Raw genomic sequence first — 18498 nt, 5'->3', positions numbered from 1 at the left:
GCACTATTCACAATAGCAAAGACTTGGAATCAACCCAAATGTCCATCTGTGACAGACTGGATTAAGAAAATGTGGCACATATACACCATGGAATACTATGCAGTATTTACTCATCCATAAAAAAGGATGAGTTCATGTCCTTTATAGGGACATGGATGCAGCTGGAAACCATCATTCTCAGCAAACTATCACAAGGACAGAAAACCAAACACCGCATGTTCTCACTCATAGGGGGGAATTGAACAATGAGAACACTTGGACACAGGAAAGGGAACATCACACACCAGGGCCTGTTGTGAGATGGGGGTAGTGGGGAGGGACAGCATTAGGAGATATACCTAATGTAAATGACAAGTTAATGGGTGCAGCACACCAACATGGCACATGTATACATATGTAACAAACCTGCACGTTGTGCACATGTACCCTGGAACTTAAAGTATAATAAAAAAAAAGAAAAAAAGAAAAAGTGGGACTCAAAATGAGGACCTGCTTCCCATTGGGATCAGTTGCACAAAGTTTAGGTCTTAAGTATTTAATAATCCCATTATCTCACTCTGTTTATTTTTATTGTAATAGTCTTAATATTTGCATTGTACCAATGGTTTATTGTTTTCATGTGTATTAAACTATTTGATCTTCATAGCAAAAAAAAATTGGAAATTTTTTTAAATTTGCATTCTTCCAAATATTTTATCTTCACCTTTGCCTCTTGAATGCCTCATGCCTTGTAGTGACAGTGGTGGCTACATATTTTTCTACTGTGGCCTTGGCACATTTCTTAAGCTAATTACAAAACTTAGATATGCAAGAGTACCTTCAGCATTGCAAATAATGAGCACATCTTGTCTTCCAGATCTAGATGCCAAGAGAGACTATCTCCCAAGATTACAGATTCCCACAATTGAGAGGTTTGTGTCAGCAACCACAATACTCTCAAAGATGTAAATCAGATTATATCCCTCCACGACTTTCCAATGCTATTAGAATAAAATACAAACTCCTTACCTTACTTCCAAGGTCCTACATAATCAGGTCCCTTCTCACCCTGTGATCTCACCTCCTACCACTTTCCTGTTCATTCATTATGCACCAATCATCCTAGCCACGTGTCTTCCTCAAGTATAACAAGGTCTTTCCCCATGTTTGATATTTCCTCCTGCCTGGAATGATCTTCTGCAGATATTTTCATTGCTGGCTGCTTCCTCTCATTCAAATGAGAGTGGATATTTTTATCTTGTTCCTGATCTTAGTGGGAACAAAATGCCCAGTTTCTCATCATTCACTGTGATTTTAGGTGTAGCGTTTTTGTAGATGCTCTTTAGAAAGTTTGAGGAAATTTCCCTTTATTCCTCATTTGCTGAGAGATTTTGTCATGAATGAGTGTTGGGTTTTGTCAAATGCTTTTTCTACATCTATTAAAATGATCACATTATGTTTTCTTCTTTAGCCTGTTGATGTCATTGATTACATTTATTGATTTTTAAATGTTGAACTACTTTGCCTACCTGGAATAAATCTCATTTGGTAGTGGCATATAATCCTTTTTATACATTGGTGGATTTGATTCACTAATTTTGTTGAGGATTTTTGCATCAATCTTCATGAGAGATCTGAGTCTGTAGTTTTTCTTTCTTATAATGTCTGTTTTTGGCATTAGGATAATGATGTCCTTACATAATGAGTCAGGAAGTGTTCCCTTTGCTTCTATTTTCTAGAAGAGATTGTGAAGAATTGGTACCATTTCTTGCTTAAATATTTGGTACATTTCACCAGTGAAACAATCTGGGCTTAGTGATTTCTTTCTTGGAAGGTTATTAATTAGTTTAATTAATTATTAATTAGTTTAATTTCTTTAATAGATACAGGTCTATTCAGGTTGTTTTTCAAGGAGGCAGTGCATTTTATCTAAGTTAACAAATCTATGTGCATAGAGCTGTTCATATTACTTCTTAAATTATTATTATTATTTTTTTTTGAGACGGAGACTCGCTCTGTCTCCCAGGCTGGAGTGCAGTGGCCGGATCTCAGCTCACTGCAAGCTCCGCCTCCCAGGTTTACGCCATTCTCCTGCCTCAGCCTCCCGAGTAGCTGGGACTACAGGTGCCCGCCACCTCGCCCGGCTAGTTTTTTTTTTTGTATTTTTTAGTAGAGACGGGGTTTCACCGGGTTAGCCAGGATGGTCTCGATCTCCTGACCTCGTGATCCGCCCGTCTCGGCCTCCCAAAGTGCTGGGATTACAGGCTGAGCCACCGCGCCCGGCCATATTACTTCTTTATTATCTTAAAACATTTGTGGGATCAGTAGTGATGATTCCTCTTTCATTTCTGATACTGGTAATTCGTGTTTTCTTTCTTTTGTCCTTGGTTGGTTTGGCTTGAAGATTGATTTTATTGATCTTTTCAAAGAACCAGCTGTTTAGTGTCATTGATTTCCTCTATTATTTTCCTGTTATCAATTTCGTTGATTTCTCCTCTAATTTTTATGTTTCTTTTCTTCTGCTTACTTTAGGTTGAAATTGCCCTTCATTTAGTTTCCTAAAATGACAGCTTAAATTACTGGCTTTGAGTATTTCTTCTTTGCTAATAAACAGTCATCCCTCCATACCTATGGGTTGTGCATCTGCAGATTCAGCCAAATGCAGATCGAAAATGTTTGAAAAAGTAAAACCAATAAAAATAATACAAATTAAAAACCAATACTCTACAACAACTATTTACATAGCATTTACAGTGTATTAGACATTATAAGTAATCTAGAGATGATTTAAAGCATACAGAAGAATGTATGTAGGTTATATGCAAATATGACACCATTTTATATAAGGAACTTGAACATCTGCAGATTTTGGTCTCTGCAGGAGGTCCTGGAACCAATCCCCATGGATACTGAGAAATGACCGTATGTAATTAATGTTATAAATTTCCCTCTAAATATTGCTTTTGTTGCATCCCACAAATTTTGATAACTTGCATTTTCATTTATTTTGAATATTTTCTAATCTATCTTGAGACTTTTTCTTTGATACATGTTATTTAGAAGTATATTGCTTAATCTCCAAATATTTCGAGACTTTCCAGGAATCTTTCTGTTACTTATTTCTAGTTTAATTCCTGTATAGTCTGTGAATATAATTTGTGTAATCTCTATACTCTTAAAAGTTGTTTTTCATTTTTTTTTGTTTGCTTGTTTGTTTTTGAGACAGAGTCTTGCTCTGTCACCCAGGCTGGAGTGCAGTGATGCAATCTTAGTTCACTGCAGCCTCCACCTCCCAGGTTCAGGCAATTCTCCTTTCTTAGCCTCCCGAGTAGCTGGGATTACAGGTACCCGCCATCACACCCAGATAATTTCTGAATTTTTAGTAGAGACGAGGTTTCACCATGATGGCCAGATTCATCTCAAACTCCTGACCTCAAGTGATCCACCCGCCTCAGCCTCCCAAAGTGCTGGGATTACAATGTAGGAATGAGCCACTGTGCCCGGCCTGTAAAGTTGTGTTTTGCAGCTCAAATGTAATCTATTTTGATACATATCCATTAAAGCTTGAGAATAATGTGTGTTCTGCCATTGTTGAAGTATTCTATAAATTTCAATTACATCAAGTTCATCTAGATCAAATTTATAGTACTATTCAGGTCAACTATATCCTTACTGACTTTCTGCCTGTTTGACCTATGAATTACTTACTGGAAGGTGTTGAAGTTTGCAACTATTACAGTAGACTTGCCTATTTGTCTTGTGTAATTTAACCCTTTGTTGTTAGATGCATGCTAAGGATTGTTATATCTTCTTGGAGAATTGATTTCCTTATTAGGTAATGCCTCTCTTTATCTTGATCATTTTCCTTGTTCTGAATTTTGTATTGTCTGAAATCAATATAGCTACTTCATCTTTCTCTTGATAAGTGTTAGCATGGTATATCTTTTTCCATCCCTTTAATCTATATATGTCCTCATATTTAAAATGGGGTTTTTGTAAATGACATATAGTTGGGTTTTTTTTTTTTTTATTTACTCTGATAATCTCTGTCCTTTAGTTGATGTTTTTAGATCATTTACATTTAAGGTGACTATTGATGCAGTTAGATTAATACTACTGTGTTTGCAACTGTTTTGTATTTATTGCATACATTGTTACTTTTTTCATATCTTTTTCTGCCTTGTCTTGTTTTTGAACATTTTATACTATCCATTTTATCTCCTCTCTTAGAGACAGCAGTTACACCTCTTTTTGAAAAAAGTTACTTGCTCTAGAGTTTGCAATATACATATTTAACAAACTTAAAACTAACTTCAAATAACAGTATATTGTTTCACATGTAGTACAAGGTACCTAAGAACAGAGTTTTCCCAATTCTCTCTTTCTGACCCTTATGACATCATTGTCATTCACTCCACTTATCCATATGCTAGATATTGTTTCTATTATTACTTTAAACAGTTTAAAGTTTAGTGTTTAGATAAGAATAAGAAAAATAAAAGATTTTATTTTATCTTCATTTATTCCTTCTTTAACATACCTTTTTTAAATATAAAACTAAGTTTCTGACCTATGTCATTTTCCTTCTCTCTGAAGAACTTCCTTTAATATTTCTTATAGGGTGGATCTGCTTGCAATGAATTCCTTCAGTTTTGTTTTCTGAGAAAGTAATTTTCTTCACTTGTGAGGGATAATTTCACTGGATGTAGAATTATAGGTTACAGGGTTTTATGGGGTTTTTTTTTTTACAATACTTTAAATATCTCACTCTATTTTATTCTTTTTTGTATGGTTTCTGATAATAAATCTGCTGCAATTCTTGTCCTTAATCTCCCATCTGGCTGCTTTCAATATATTTTGCCTTTGGTTTTGAAATTTGAATATGATATGCCCTGGTGTAGATTTTTCGTGATTATCCTGTTTGGTGTTCTCTGAGCTTTCTGGATCTGTAGTTTGCTGTCTATAATTAATTCTGAAATGTTATTGTGCCATTATTAGTTCAAATGTTTCTTCTGTCCCATTCACTCCTTCTTCTCTTTTGGTATTTCAACAATGTGTTGAAATTACACCTTTTGAAACTGTTCCACAGTTCTTGGGTGGTCTGTTCTTTTTTAAAATTCACTTATCTTTTATTTCAGTTAGCGAGTTTTCTGCTTACCTATCTTCTAGCTTAGTGGATTTTTTCTTCTGTTATGCCATGTGTACTGATGATCCCATCAAAGACATTCTTTGCTTTTAATATAGTGTTTTTGATTTTTAGCATTTCCCTTTCTTTCTTAGAGTTTCCATTTCTCTGCTTACATTACCCTTCTGTTCATGCATGTTGTCTATTTTTTTCCACTAGAACCCCTAAAAATATTAACCATAACTTCCTGGTTTGATAATTCCAATGTCTGTGTCATATCTGAGTCTGATTCTTATGCTTGCTTTATCTCTTCAGACTTTCTGCTTGTCTTTTAGCACATCTTGTAAATTTTTGTTGAAAGCTAGACATGATCAGATAATAGGAAATGAGGTAAATAGGCCTTAAGTGTGAGGTTTTGTTTTAATATGGCTAGGAGGTGGGTTGTATTTGATGTTTGCTGAAGTTGCACATGCCATAAGCTTCCAGTTTCTCTAGTGGCCCTGTTTTCCTTTCTATAGTATTTAGGCTTCCCTATATTCGTCAGGGTTCTCTAGAGGGACAGGACTAATAGGATAAATGTATATATGAAAGTTAGTTTATTAAAGAGTATTGGCTCACACAATCACAAGGTGAAGTCCCACAATAGGCCATCTGCAAACTGAGGAGCAAGGAAGCCAGTTCAAGTCCCCAAACCTCAAAAGTAGGGAAGCTAACAGCAGTCTTCAGTCTGTGGCCAAAGGCCCAAGAGCCCCTGGCAAACCACTGGTGTAGGTCCAAGAATCCAAAAGCTGAAGAACTTGGAGTCTGATGTTCGAGGGCAGGAAGCATCCAGCATGGGAGATAGAGGCCAGAAGACTCATCCAGTTTGGTCTTTTCACGTTCTTCTGCCTGCTTTTATTCTAGCTGCGATGGCAGCTGATTAGATTGTGCCCACCCAGATTGAGCGTGGGTCTGCCTCTCCAAGTCCACTGATTCCAATGTTAATCTCCTTTGGCTGCATCCTCACAGACACACCCAGGATCAATACTTTGCATCCTTCGATCCAATCAAGTTGACACTCAATATTGACCATCATACTTCCTAAGGACTCCTCTTTAAGAGAGTCTGTGTTTTTCAGCTCCTTCAGCTATAATTCACTGCTATAATAGAGCCCAATTGTTATGCGAGTGAAGTATGAAGGAAGAGAATCATTCATTCTAGAGTCTTATGATTAAATTTCAGTTTTTTAGTTGGCCTGTGTCCCTAGGCTGTGACTTGTACAAGTGATTTTTAGGTTGTCCCTCCATCCCAGTAGGTGAAACAGAAAGGCTCGAGAGGGAGCTAGAGTTGAAGAAACTGTCCTTCCCCTACACAGGATAAGGCCATGGTAATGTATTTTTCCCTGGAGAGTAGGCCTTTGTCATGAGAATATTCTAGGCCTATTTTATAATGGTTACTTTCCCCCTCTATCTGCAGAACTTTTTCATGTCTCCCAACTGAAACTATGCATACTAAACACAAATTTCCCATTTTCCCTTCCCTTCAGCCCCTGGCAACCACCATCCTGCCTTCTAACAATGTAGTCTTTTACATTTGCCATAATGTTTTTGAGGTTCCTCCATGTTATGGTATGTATCAGTATTTCATTCCTTTTTATCACAGAATAGAATTCATTGTATGGATATAACACATTTTATTTATATACTCAGTAGTTGATAGACATTCGGGTTGTTTCTGCCTTTGACTATTATAAATATTATTGCTATAAAAATGTGCATACAAGTCTTTGTGTCAACCTATGTGTTTATTTATATTGGTTAGATTTCTATGCACAGAATTGTTGGTTTGTGCGTAATTTTTAAGAAGCTAACAATCTGTTTTCAAAAGTTTGTACCATGTTATGTTCCCACCAGCAATGTATGAGAATTCCAGCTTCTCTACAGCTCTGTTAATACTTGGTATTTTCTGCTTTTTTTGTTATAACCATTCTAGTGAATGTATACTGTTATCTCATTGGCATTAATTTGCATTTCCTGAATGACAAATAACTGTTAAGAACTTTTCGTTTTCAGATTGAATATCTCTTATCCAAAATGCTAGGGACCCAAAGTATTTTGAATTTTCTATTTTCTCAGGTTTTAAATATTTGCAGAATACATACCACATAAGTATTCCTAATCCAAAAATCTGAAATCCAAAATGCTGCAATGAGCATTTCCTTTTCATACAATTGTTGCTGGGCAGAATGGGTAGGGGAACATTGCAGATGTGGAAGTCCAATTCTCTTACCACCTGCTTGGAGTTTTTTTCCAAAGAAGGTTTTTTGTCTTTATGGCCCTAGGATCTGTCTCATCCTCATATTTGAGTTCTGGACTGTTGCTGGGGAAAATCACAGCTCTACAAATTCTTGGTTTTCTGTGGGGAGAGTGAAACCAGCTTGCTTCTGTACTGCCACTTTAAAACCAGATGTCTGCCAAAAAAAATTTATTTTAATGGTAATAATTAGCATAAAATTTGCTTTTAGGACCATTGTAAGCCACAAAGATAACTACAGTAGCACAATTTGTAAATGGGGTTGATAGGGAGTGGCACATAAATAGAAATCCTAAAGGCTGAACATGTAAAATCACAACTATTTTTATGCCTGTATTTATCTGGTCTAACATGGCAGTAAACCAAATATGTTTTGATAAAGTAACAGCAAAGTGTTATAATGATTGCCACACCCTTTCTTCTTCGTTTTGAGGAATCAGGAAAATGCAGAGCAGAACAAATCAGTTCTGTTTTAGACTCTACCCCTCTCCCTGGTTCCAGGCTAAACAATACCCAGGTAACAAGTATAAATAAATGATGTCACAAAGAATTACACAATACCCAAGCTGATGCAATTTAAAAAGAAAAAAAAAAAATGACATGAAAATTGTAGAGAAATTTTGTCAAGATAATGTGCCAATAGGGTAAGGACTGAACGAAAAGACAGAGGAGTCAAAGATGACTTACAGCTTTTAGCTTGTGCAAATGAAAGAACGGCAGTTTACTGAGATCCAAGAGAACCAGGGTGTGTGACCAGAACTCGATAAGTTGTTTTTTGACTGTGTTATGATTAATTAAGCAATCAAGTAAATACGGAAATAGGCAGTTGAATATGTAAGTTTGGAACTCAGATAATAAAGGACTAGATATATATAAATTTGAAAGTGATCAGTGTAGACACGGTTCATAAAGCCATGGGGCAGGGTGAAGACAGAGAGGAAATGTAGTTAAGGAAAAAGAGAGATTGGAGAACTTAGCCCCAGAATTACACCTTAGGTTACACCTAAGTTTAGCTGTCAGGAAGAAGATGAAGAAACAGCAAAGGAGATCCAGGAGTAACCAGTGAGGTAAAGAAAAAGAACCAGAAAGAAGCATGTTCCAGAAGCCACGGGAAGAACATGTTTCAGTAAAAAATGCTCAGCTATATCAAACCTGCTGTTGACATGTGAAATACAAACAGGATTAGGAATCACTGTTTTGACAATAGTTTAAGTGGAATGATGGGAATTCTAAACTAAATAGGAGAAGAGAAAGTAGACATAGCAGTACTGACAGTTCTTTTACTCCAAAGGGGAAAGAAGAAATGGGGCAGGAGGTAAAATGGCACAGGAATTCAAGTAGAGGAGCATTTATCATAGAACTAGTGAAGTTTAAGTTTCAGGGCTTCTCACCTGTGCAGGCCACTTCTATGGCCCGGGAGGGCTCCTAACAATGTATTTATGTATATGTGAAAATAAGTTTTTTTTAAACAATTTCCAAAAGTAAAACATTTTAACTAAAATAAGCCATTTTCTCCTTCCATTCCAACTTCTTTCCATCAAACATTCCCTCTTTGGCTGGCTTCAGACACTTCTGGATTCTGACTAAATGAAAGTTAAATTAGTAATATATTTAATTTGCATTTATGTTTTGTTTTAATTTTGAACATTATTTTCAAGTAAAACAAAATAATAATTAAGTTGAATTAAAATTATTTTCCTTTTCTCTTAAATCCTGAAGAACTGGAATGACAAAATAAAATGACCCATTCAAGTCTAAAGCACTATGAAAAGTACCAAGAATTATACATTTCTAGTCATTAATTTATGAACTAATGTAGTTATTTTTGGCCGTAGTCTACTTGTTTTTTTCATTCTTTGAAGAAATACATAATCAATGTGAAGCAAAATAGACTTGAGAAAGAAGTGAAATGACAAAAAAAATGCTATGACATAGGAAGATGAGTCAGCAAAATATGCACTCTTTTATAGTAGATACCTACTATATCCAAGAACAAAACCTGTTACACAGGGTAAAACAGAATTCAAAAAGACATTGTATTTCCACTGGAATTCTTCAGATTTTTCTGAAATGTCAAGACAGCCATAATTTGGTTAATATTAATCTGAAACATCAGCAAGTCATCATGTCTGAAAGATATAGTATTGTATGGACACTACAATGTAACCTTACATTTTGATGCACACTAAATAGGAATGTATTGAAACTTCTCTTTATTTCCCAAGACCCCCTAAATGATTTTTTACAAGCTGCTAGATTTTCATATAACCCTTTCCTAGTCCAATATACAAATACATGGTCATTCAGTCTCTCCTAGAAGAATGTGAGTGACACAGAATCTACCACTGTAATGGGGAGGCCATGTTTTTTGGTTTATTCTGCTTCATAATATAGCAAGGAGCTCCCTGACTACAAAAGTGGATCAGAGCCTCTAATCTTGGAAATATTGCCCCCAACCTCACTTTTCTTTTTGTTTTTGCTCTTAGGTCTCATCCTTCCTCAATGATTCTCCACACTTCTCACTTTTCATTCTCTACACATCTGCACATAATTTTTTTTTGGCATTAACGATAGGCATTTAATAGAGCATAAAGTGAATGCCTCCTGCTACCAGTGGGCATCAAAGAGAAAATGTGTTCCTGGGATCACAATTGCCACAGTAGTTTCAAGACTATTAAGACACTTGCATAGCTGACAAATCCCAGTTAAACGAATTTGGAAATTACCTCTACCTTACTTGTGGTGGGCTTCTTTTCAAAGGGACACCAGACTCTGCCATCTGCATGACACATGTGGATTCTCAACAGTCTTAATAAACTTGTTGTTTTTGATGTCCCCTCCTTCTTCAGGACCCAACAGATGTATTCTTGAAACAATTTTAAATGAAGAACTGACTTTTCCCCATTTTTAGAATGTACTCATTATAAAACAAGGCTATTTTGCAGGAGTCAGACAAATGCACAGCCTCCTTTTTTTAGATGTATTTTAAACACTTCATGTTTTAATAAGAAAAAATGAAATCTATATTTCAACACTATTGGAATATATATATAGGCAACATGGGTGGAATGGATATTCCTTGCCTTATTACACCATGGAATAAAAATACTCCCACTCATTTTCCCTCTTTAAATAATGTAAAGTTCTGTATAGATAATTCAACACAAAACTATTTGCCAACTCGAAAAAGATTTTACAAAAGACATAATATCTTAATAGTGTGGTGTTTTATTCATATATTTTGCAGAACTGCTTAATTAATTGAAGCTTATATTGGGGGATTAATCAGACATAAGGAAGAAATTAAAAACTTACAAGGAAGGGAGGCAATTATTAAATTGCTTCTGCTCAGCAGAAAATGTTTTCTTCAGGGTCTCAACCATGAATGCCTAAATTCTAGGCAGGGAAAGCAGGAGTATAATAGAAATACTAATCAAAATTCACAGGAAGTTCACACTGCTTTTCTTTTAAAAAATGTTATATTTGATACATACAAAAGAATATATTGGCATATAAATTTAAAAGTATAAAATAATAAAACTTACCTATCAAATTAAAAACATTACCAATGTTCATAATCTACCTATTCCATCTCCCTGTCTTACCAAAAAAGGTAACCACTATCACAAATTTTAAGGATATTATTACGTGCCTTTAAAGAAAAAGTTTTATCAGTTATTTGTGTTATTCTTAACCAATATGTTGTTTGATTTACATACTTAATTTTGAGCTTCATTTTGAAATGGTACAACATAGATAGCTACTTGTTTTTTCTCAACAGTTTAGTTATTCTCTAAAATTTATAAATGTTACTGTATGCAATTATATTCATTTGTTTTTTGCCACTGTATAATATTCCATTATCACAATATACCAAAATTTTTCTATTCATTTTGAAAATATCTGGGTTATATGTTTTCATTTAACCATACATACAAATGAAAAGGCTTGTATGTTTTCATTTAATTTTTTTCTTTCATAATTGAGATTTTATCCAATCAGTACATAGCCATTATGGATAATTTGTAAACAAGTCCTAATGTAAGTTTTCTAAAGTATTATTCCATTCTTTTCTAAACAGTAATTCTAATGACTTTCCAACTTAAAGCTAGAGGCAAAGTTTCCTTAAGAAAATATATCAGGCACTAGTAACTTCAAATATTGATAAACTGTTAGGTTTAAAGCCCCACTAATTAATAATTTAGTATCATAATGCTTTACTTCAAAATTTCCAAACTTTAACAAAACTTTAACAATTCTGATACATGGAGAGCCAAAATTAGACAGCAGTCTTCTTTAGGAGCAATTCTATGTTTTTAAAGCAAGAACATGGAGATAGGCATTAAGTAATTTAAAATATTAAGATATATTAGTAGATAATTGTGACTCCTAATGGCCATTTTGTTAAATTCATAAGATACAAAAACTGCCCTCCCTAGCGGCCAATACAGTTAACACCCAAGACAGTCAAATCCTCTCTTATATTGACATCTTCACATTTTAGATTGTACAGAAAAATTACAAGCACATCATTTCTTTTCTTAAAGAAAGTACATACAGCAGGTGTGCACGCGCACACACGCACACTTGCATACGCACGCACACACAACTTTCTTCTAAAATATGTGTTTTTAGAACTATTTTTAAAATCTTTTTTTTACAACATAGGTAATAAAAATATTTATTCAGATTATAATAAAGAAGGTACAGGAACCATAAGACTTGGTAACTATATTAATCAGATTTCATTTTTTTTCTCTCCTTAATTAGAGACTAGACCCTCCTCAGTTTTAGTTTCTCTACTTTCTGCAGGAAAGTTGGCTTGTTTCTTAGATGGCCATTTCAGCCTATTTGCCTTTTGCTCCCCATTTTCCTTTGCAATTTTTTGGCTGAAGATTTGACCTTTCTTCCTCCCTTTCTGGCTTAGTTTCAATTTTTGTAGGAAGTGGTTAGGAACCTTGCCAAACTATTCAAGAGCTCCTCCTTAACTCTCCCTTAGCTAAAGTGATCATCATCTTGAGTTTCCTGGCAGTGGTTTGTGGTGGGGAGCACAGATGCACTGTGTGACCTTTCACAAAGCCAGGTTGCATGGTTGCTGTATCTAAGTACCTCAGATAAGCCCAATTTATATACTCTTTATGTATAGTATTTCAAAATATAAACCACAAAATAGATAATCATTATTAATAAAGCTAATGACTGTTGAGTGCTGTGGTTTCAATGGTCTCTCCAAAACCCATGTTGAAACTTAATCCTCGATGTGGCAGTATTGAGAGATGGGGCCTGCACTCATGAAAAAATGTATCCCTTAACAGATTAATGAGTTATCATGGGAGGGGATATGGTGGCTTTATAATAAATGAGAGATCTAAGCTAGCACATTATTATGCTTAGTCCTCTTGCCGTGTGATACCCTGTACTGCCTTGGAACTCTGAACTCTGAACTCTGTAGAGTCCCCACTGGAAAGAAGGCTTTCACCACATGCAGCCCCTCAACCTTGGACTTCCCAGCCTCCTGAATGGTAAGAAATAAATCCCTTTTCTTTATAAATTACCCAGTTTTAGGTATTCTGTTATAAACAAAAGAAACTTGACTCAGACAGTTAGATTTATCTAAATGCTTATCCTTTTTAATCATCCTCACTTCTTGTATGTGAGACCTTCCTATTAGGGTCTTGTTCCTTCCTCCTGGGATAATCCATTGCTGGCATGGACTTTTTCCATTTTTTAAATCTGTGAATGTTTTTATTCCAGTTTTAACAGATCACTCTTCTGGGTACACAATTTTAGGTAGGAAGTTATTTTCCTTCAGTAATTTCATTACTGTTGCCTTCTAGCTTCCACTGTTGCTCTTGAGAAATGGCTGTTAGCTAACTGATTCTTGTGTACATGATGTCTTTTCTCTCTGGCTGCTTTTATGATCTTCTCCTTGTCCTAAGTTAATTGTAATTTAACTATTATGTGTCTAGTAGTTTTTAGATATCCTGCTTGGGATACACTGTGATTCCTGTATCTGTGGATTCAAGCTTTTCATCAGTTTTGCTAAACTCTCATTCTTAAAGTAGAATATTGCTTCTCCTCCATTCTATCTATTCATTCCTTCTGAAGCTATAAGATCTTCTCATTCTGTTCACCATATATCTTAACTTCTTATATTTTTTAATCTCCTGTCTCATTGCTGCATGCAGTAAGTCCTCATTTAACATCATTAACAGGTTCTTGGAAACTGCAACTTTAAGAAAAATGATATACTGTATAATTAAACCACTTTTACCATAGGCTAATTGATGTAAACAAAAGTACCTATAGCATACAGTACATCATTTCACTTAAAGATGCAGTTTCTAAGAACCTATCCATGACATTGAGGAATTACTGTACTAGGCAGTTTCTTCAGTTTTTCTTTCCACTTCAATAATTTTATCTTTAATTGTATTTAATCTGCTGTTTAACCTAGCCATTGAGCTTTTTAAAGTGTTTTAGTGTTAAATTTAATAAATATACAAAAAAGAACATAAATATATAATTATATAGCAAATATACATGTACCATATTCCAAGTCAACAACAATTTCTAGGTACCATAGAAATCTGTGTGCTCCTTCTTAAGTATACCTTTCTTCATCTTTCTAGAAATAAACATTTGCTAGACTTTTATGATAATTGTTTTATATTTTGCCACCTATATATAAAATTTAAACAATAGTTTGAACAAATTGTATTGATAGATTCTTTTGTGTCTTAGTTCTTTTGTGTCCTTGTGTTTTATTTAAGACTGACTAAAATTCTTGCTTATAGTTCTGGTTTATTCATTTTCATTCCTGCATAGTCATATTTTAAGTACTCACTAGTCACAATTGTCTAGTGACTATCATATTGAAAAGTGCTGCTCCAACCAAAGGTTGGGGCAAAAGTAATTGTTTTGTTTTTTGTGGGGTTTTTGCCATTTAAAAGTAATGGCCAAAATCACAATTACTTTAGCACCAACCTATATATATAAGTAGGAGGTGAATTGCTGGGTCATAGGAAATGCATATATTTGACTTGAAAGGATAATGCCAAAATGTTATTCAAAGGGATTGTACCAATTTACTTTACCACCAGCAATTTATGAGATCTTATCCATGGAATTTTAACTTCAACATTTCTATTTTTTAAATGTTTACTAGTTTCTTATGAAAGATATAAATGAACAATTTGATACAAAGGCACACAGGGGGAAATCTAGAAGGGTCCTGAGTGCAGGAACTTCTGTTCCCATGGAGTTGGGGTAGGCATTCTACTGGCACAGAGATGTGTTCACCAATTTGGAAGCTTCCCAACATTTCTATTTTTAAATTCTAAAATATCTCTTTAGGTTCTTTTTCAAGTCAGTCTTGTCATATTGTTACTCTCTTGGTACTTGCTCATTTCTGTGATTTCATCTTTTATATCTAAATTTTATACAGATTTGTTTTATACTGTAAATCTCTTATAATTCCAATATCTGAAATCATTAGACTCTTAATCTGTTTGTTGTTCTGTTGACTCTTACTTGTGGTTGCTTATTTATGTCTTTGGTGATTTTTTAATAGTCTTCAATTTTTAATAATTAATTTTTAATAGTAAATATTTTACATATTTATTTGATCTGAGAGTAATAGTCCACCAAATATCCTATTAACTTCTTATATTCTACTGTGGTCTCTTAGGGGTTGTAAGAGGATAAAAATCATGCGTATGGGATTGGAGGTGGCAAATATTAAAATATTCATCCTCGTTTGCATAGCAGTGAGTAAAAAATAAAATAAAAAGGGCAATAATTATTCATTATGCTTTTTTATTTCTCCAAATTTTCTACCATAAACACATAATGCTTTTAAAACTATGAAATAATAAAATAATCATGGAACTGGAATATTTGCCAAACACAAAATCAATTAGCAAAATTTTATTTGCATTATGAAATAGGATTTTCGGTCAGTTCCTAAGAGGCTAGTTATTCAAAATTAAAGTGTCCCCTTCTCTGTGCTTTCCTATTCCACACTGTGGATAACTCTACCAATGCAGGGGCTTAAGAGGAAATGATTTCTCGAGACGATTTTTAACATATTGCTTCTGATAGAAGCTAGGGATTCCTACCCATCTGGGAGCACCTTAGCCCTGGTCCAGAATCCCTGGCTCAATGCTGGAATCCTGTCATCATTAGACATAACCATGTCTTGTTATTAAAATGTACATAGAGACATGTCTTATGGGTTTATACCTAAGGAAAGGAGCCCAAATTGCAGAGAAAATAGCAGGGTGAGGAGCACAGAATAAAAAAGAAAAAACTGTAACTGGGAGTTAATTACAAGGATTGGCGATAAAAACAGACCTTCAGGCCTATTGTTGGTTACTTGGATAATTTCCCACTATGGCTATTCTCTGGGATATGGCCTTTTACTTAGTCAAGCGTAAGACACAAGCAAGAATTTCCAGGTAGCTGTTTTCTCCAAGTGCTCGATCCTAGAGATTAGTACTGACCTAGAATTTAAGGTCCATCTTTGTCAACTCTCCCAGAACATCAGAAGTCTTCCATGCTTTTTGGCATCCTTTGGGGAATAATGGTCAAGTTATGCAGTTTGAAATTAGGGGAAAAAAAAAAAAAAAAAAAGGAAGAGGCGGAGGGGAGGCAGGAGCAGATAGAACTGTATCACACAAGATGAGCAAATTTTTTGTTAGCATTTCAGCATTTGGGACAGCACTTGGGCCTGTGATTCCTCTGAAAGACTTTTCTGGAGGGTAAGATTTTCCTTTGGAAAGGGTTGTTACCGCCTTTTATTCACTTAAGGAAGACAATTCGATAACAAACTATTTCAGTGGGTGATTTGTAGAGGTCAGTGCCGTTTACTGAAGACATTTAAAACGTCACAGACAGCAGCCAACGCCCTTCCCAATACCTGATATTCACTGAGGAATTCCTTCATCCTGCGGTTTGGCGTGGGTTTTGGAGGAGGAGTTTCAGAAAACGGTCAACATCAGCATAGTTAGGCCTTTATAAACAGGCTATCCAGAGTTCGACTCTCCTCCTGCATGGCTAGTCGTGAGAGCCTCTTCCCGGGAAACACCCGGGTGGAAACACCATCCAAGGGGAGTGAGCCGCAGAATCACCTAGGGGCGGGAGCGCCGGCGGGCAGCCGGTAACGCGCAGGCGCAGGGAGGGGCGCGCGGAGAAGGGGTAGGTACGCCTGGCTTGCCGCAGGCCAGGCAACCTGCTTCCAGTCTGTAGCCGCCCGCCCAGAAGGAGGGACTCGTTAGCCGGGAAATTGGACTCCGGGTTTTCTGTCTCACTCCACGCGCACAAATTGGACCCCAAGACACCTCACTCCTTTGCCACTTACCCACCTATTGTGGGACATACTCAGCACACCCATCTGACGGCTGCTCTTGCCCTGCCTAGCATACTTTTCTGAGCTCTGCTTTCTGAGCAAGGTCTATTCCCCCAACCCTTCCCCACTGCGGTTAATATCTTACAAACTTGATAGTGGAACTGGGGCCAAAGTGACCATTAATTTGCCGGGTAGGGTGGGAATAAGAATCCCGGTTTATCGGCTTCACAGATGTGTAATCTTGTCAGGTTAAACTTTCTAAGCTACTTTTTGAAACGTAAACACACATTGTAGAATGTTAATTTAGCAACCTCAAATCAGTCGTGTTTTCGTTATTTCCACTGCCTTAAGTCATAAAAGGGCTTCCTTACCTACACCCAGCCAATTGCAATGGCAATTCAGTTAGCAATTTTGGGTAGTATCTTCCCATACAATTCATCATATTCACCTCTGCCAGATTAAATTTCTTAAAAATAAGCTTAGTCATGACTTACTATCCCCATCTGCGATTAATAATCATTATAAAATGACTCACGCTGTCTTCCCAACCTACTCTTCCACACATATTCTTTGCTGACTGTACCCATCTCCTGCACTTTCTGGCATTCATATCTTCACTTGTGGCCCTTTCTCCACTACACAGTTCCCCTTTCCACATTTCTGTTAAAATCCTACCCATCCTGCATGGCCAACTTAAATGCCGTCTTCTTCAGGAAGCCGCTCCTGATTTTCCCAGTGTCCTCATTCTCTTCCAGACCTAAGCCTTTTGTTATGATACCTGACATATCTTGTATTGCAGTTGTGTACCTGTTATCCTTTCTACTTATCTTTCCCAATTATACATTTTAGGGTCCTTGAGGGAAAGAACCACGACTTTTTCATCTCTGTATCCCCACAAGTGCTTTCCAAAATATGAACTAAAAATAAGGGGAGGATTTAGAAAGCTTCTGATCATTTTCATTTTGATTGAAACATTCAAAGAAAAGTTTGAGAGTGCAATGTTGAAATTGGTAGCTACAAATTAATTGTAAATGGAGAGCAAGGGGAAGGAAACTCATTTCTTAAACCCCTACTCAGTGCCTGCAATGTGACAGGTGCTTTCACTTATGTTTGCTCACTTCTTCACAATTCTGTGAGGTATCATACCATTTACAGATGAGAAAACTGAGGCTCAATAGACTGACTTTGCTAACGTATCACAGCTTTGAGCAGCAAACCTAACATTTTGAACTCCCTTCTGCAAGTCTTACTTACTGAAAAAAGTAGAGGAATTAGTATTCCTACAAGGTACTTTTCAAGAATCAAAGGGTTGTTACCCTCTTTTATTCACTTATTTTAAAGGAAGACAACTGGATAACAAACTATTTCAGTGGGTGGTTTGTAGCGGTACCGTTTACTGACGACGTTTAAAACATCACAGACAGCAGCCAACGCCCTTCCCGATACCTGATATTCACTGAGGATTTCCTTCATCCTGCGGTTTGGCGTTAATAAATGTCCTTCCTTAAAGTATGTTAAAGATAAGGTATTAATTATAGGGAATATGACATAATAGATAAAACAGATACACCATTTCTATCATTTAAGTACAATAGTACCTTGAATAAGGCATCCAGTGGACTAGAGATCAGCAGGCATTTTAATATTTTACACTGATATGTGTGTTTTTTGTTTTTTGTTTTTGAGACCGTCTCTCTATCCCACGCAGGAGTGCAGTGGTGTGATATCAGCACACTGCAACCTCAGCCTCCCA

At 35.9% G+C, this 18498-nt stretch overlaps 1 protein-coding gene across 3 annotated transcripts in view; it reads right to left on the bottom strand.

The window, feature by feature from the left end:
- CCDC181 (coiled-coil domain containing 181) overlaps positions 1 to 17038 on the bottom strand; it is an 89083-nt gene extending 72045 nt beyond the window's left edge. The window contains exon 1 of one of the 3 annotated variants that reach the window (XM_017868457.1): positions 16317 to 17038. In XM_017868457.1, the coding sequence (XP_017723946.1) occupies positions 16317 to 16343 (27 nt within the window). In that variant the 5' untranslated portion in view covers positions 16344 to 17038. The remainder of the gene's footprint in view (positions 1 to 16316) is intronic. The other 2 variants (XM_017868452.1, XM_017868451.1) reach the window with 2 other exon arrangements.
- Positions 17039 to 18498: the final 1460 nt, after the last annotated feature.

Source organism: Rhinopithecus bieti, unplaced genomic scaffold (genome assembly GCF_001698545.2).
Source record: "Rhinopithecus bieti isolate Rb0 unplaced genomic scaffold, ASM169854v2 scaffold_4101, whole genome shotgun sequence".
Lineage (NCBI taxonomy): Eukaryota > Metazoa > Chordata > Mammalia > Primates > Cercopithecidae > Rhinopithecus > Rhinopithecus bieti.
This window is presented reverse-complemented; position numbering and strand designations above follow the sequence as displayed.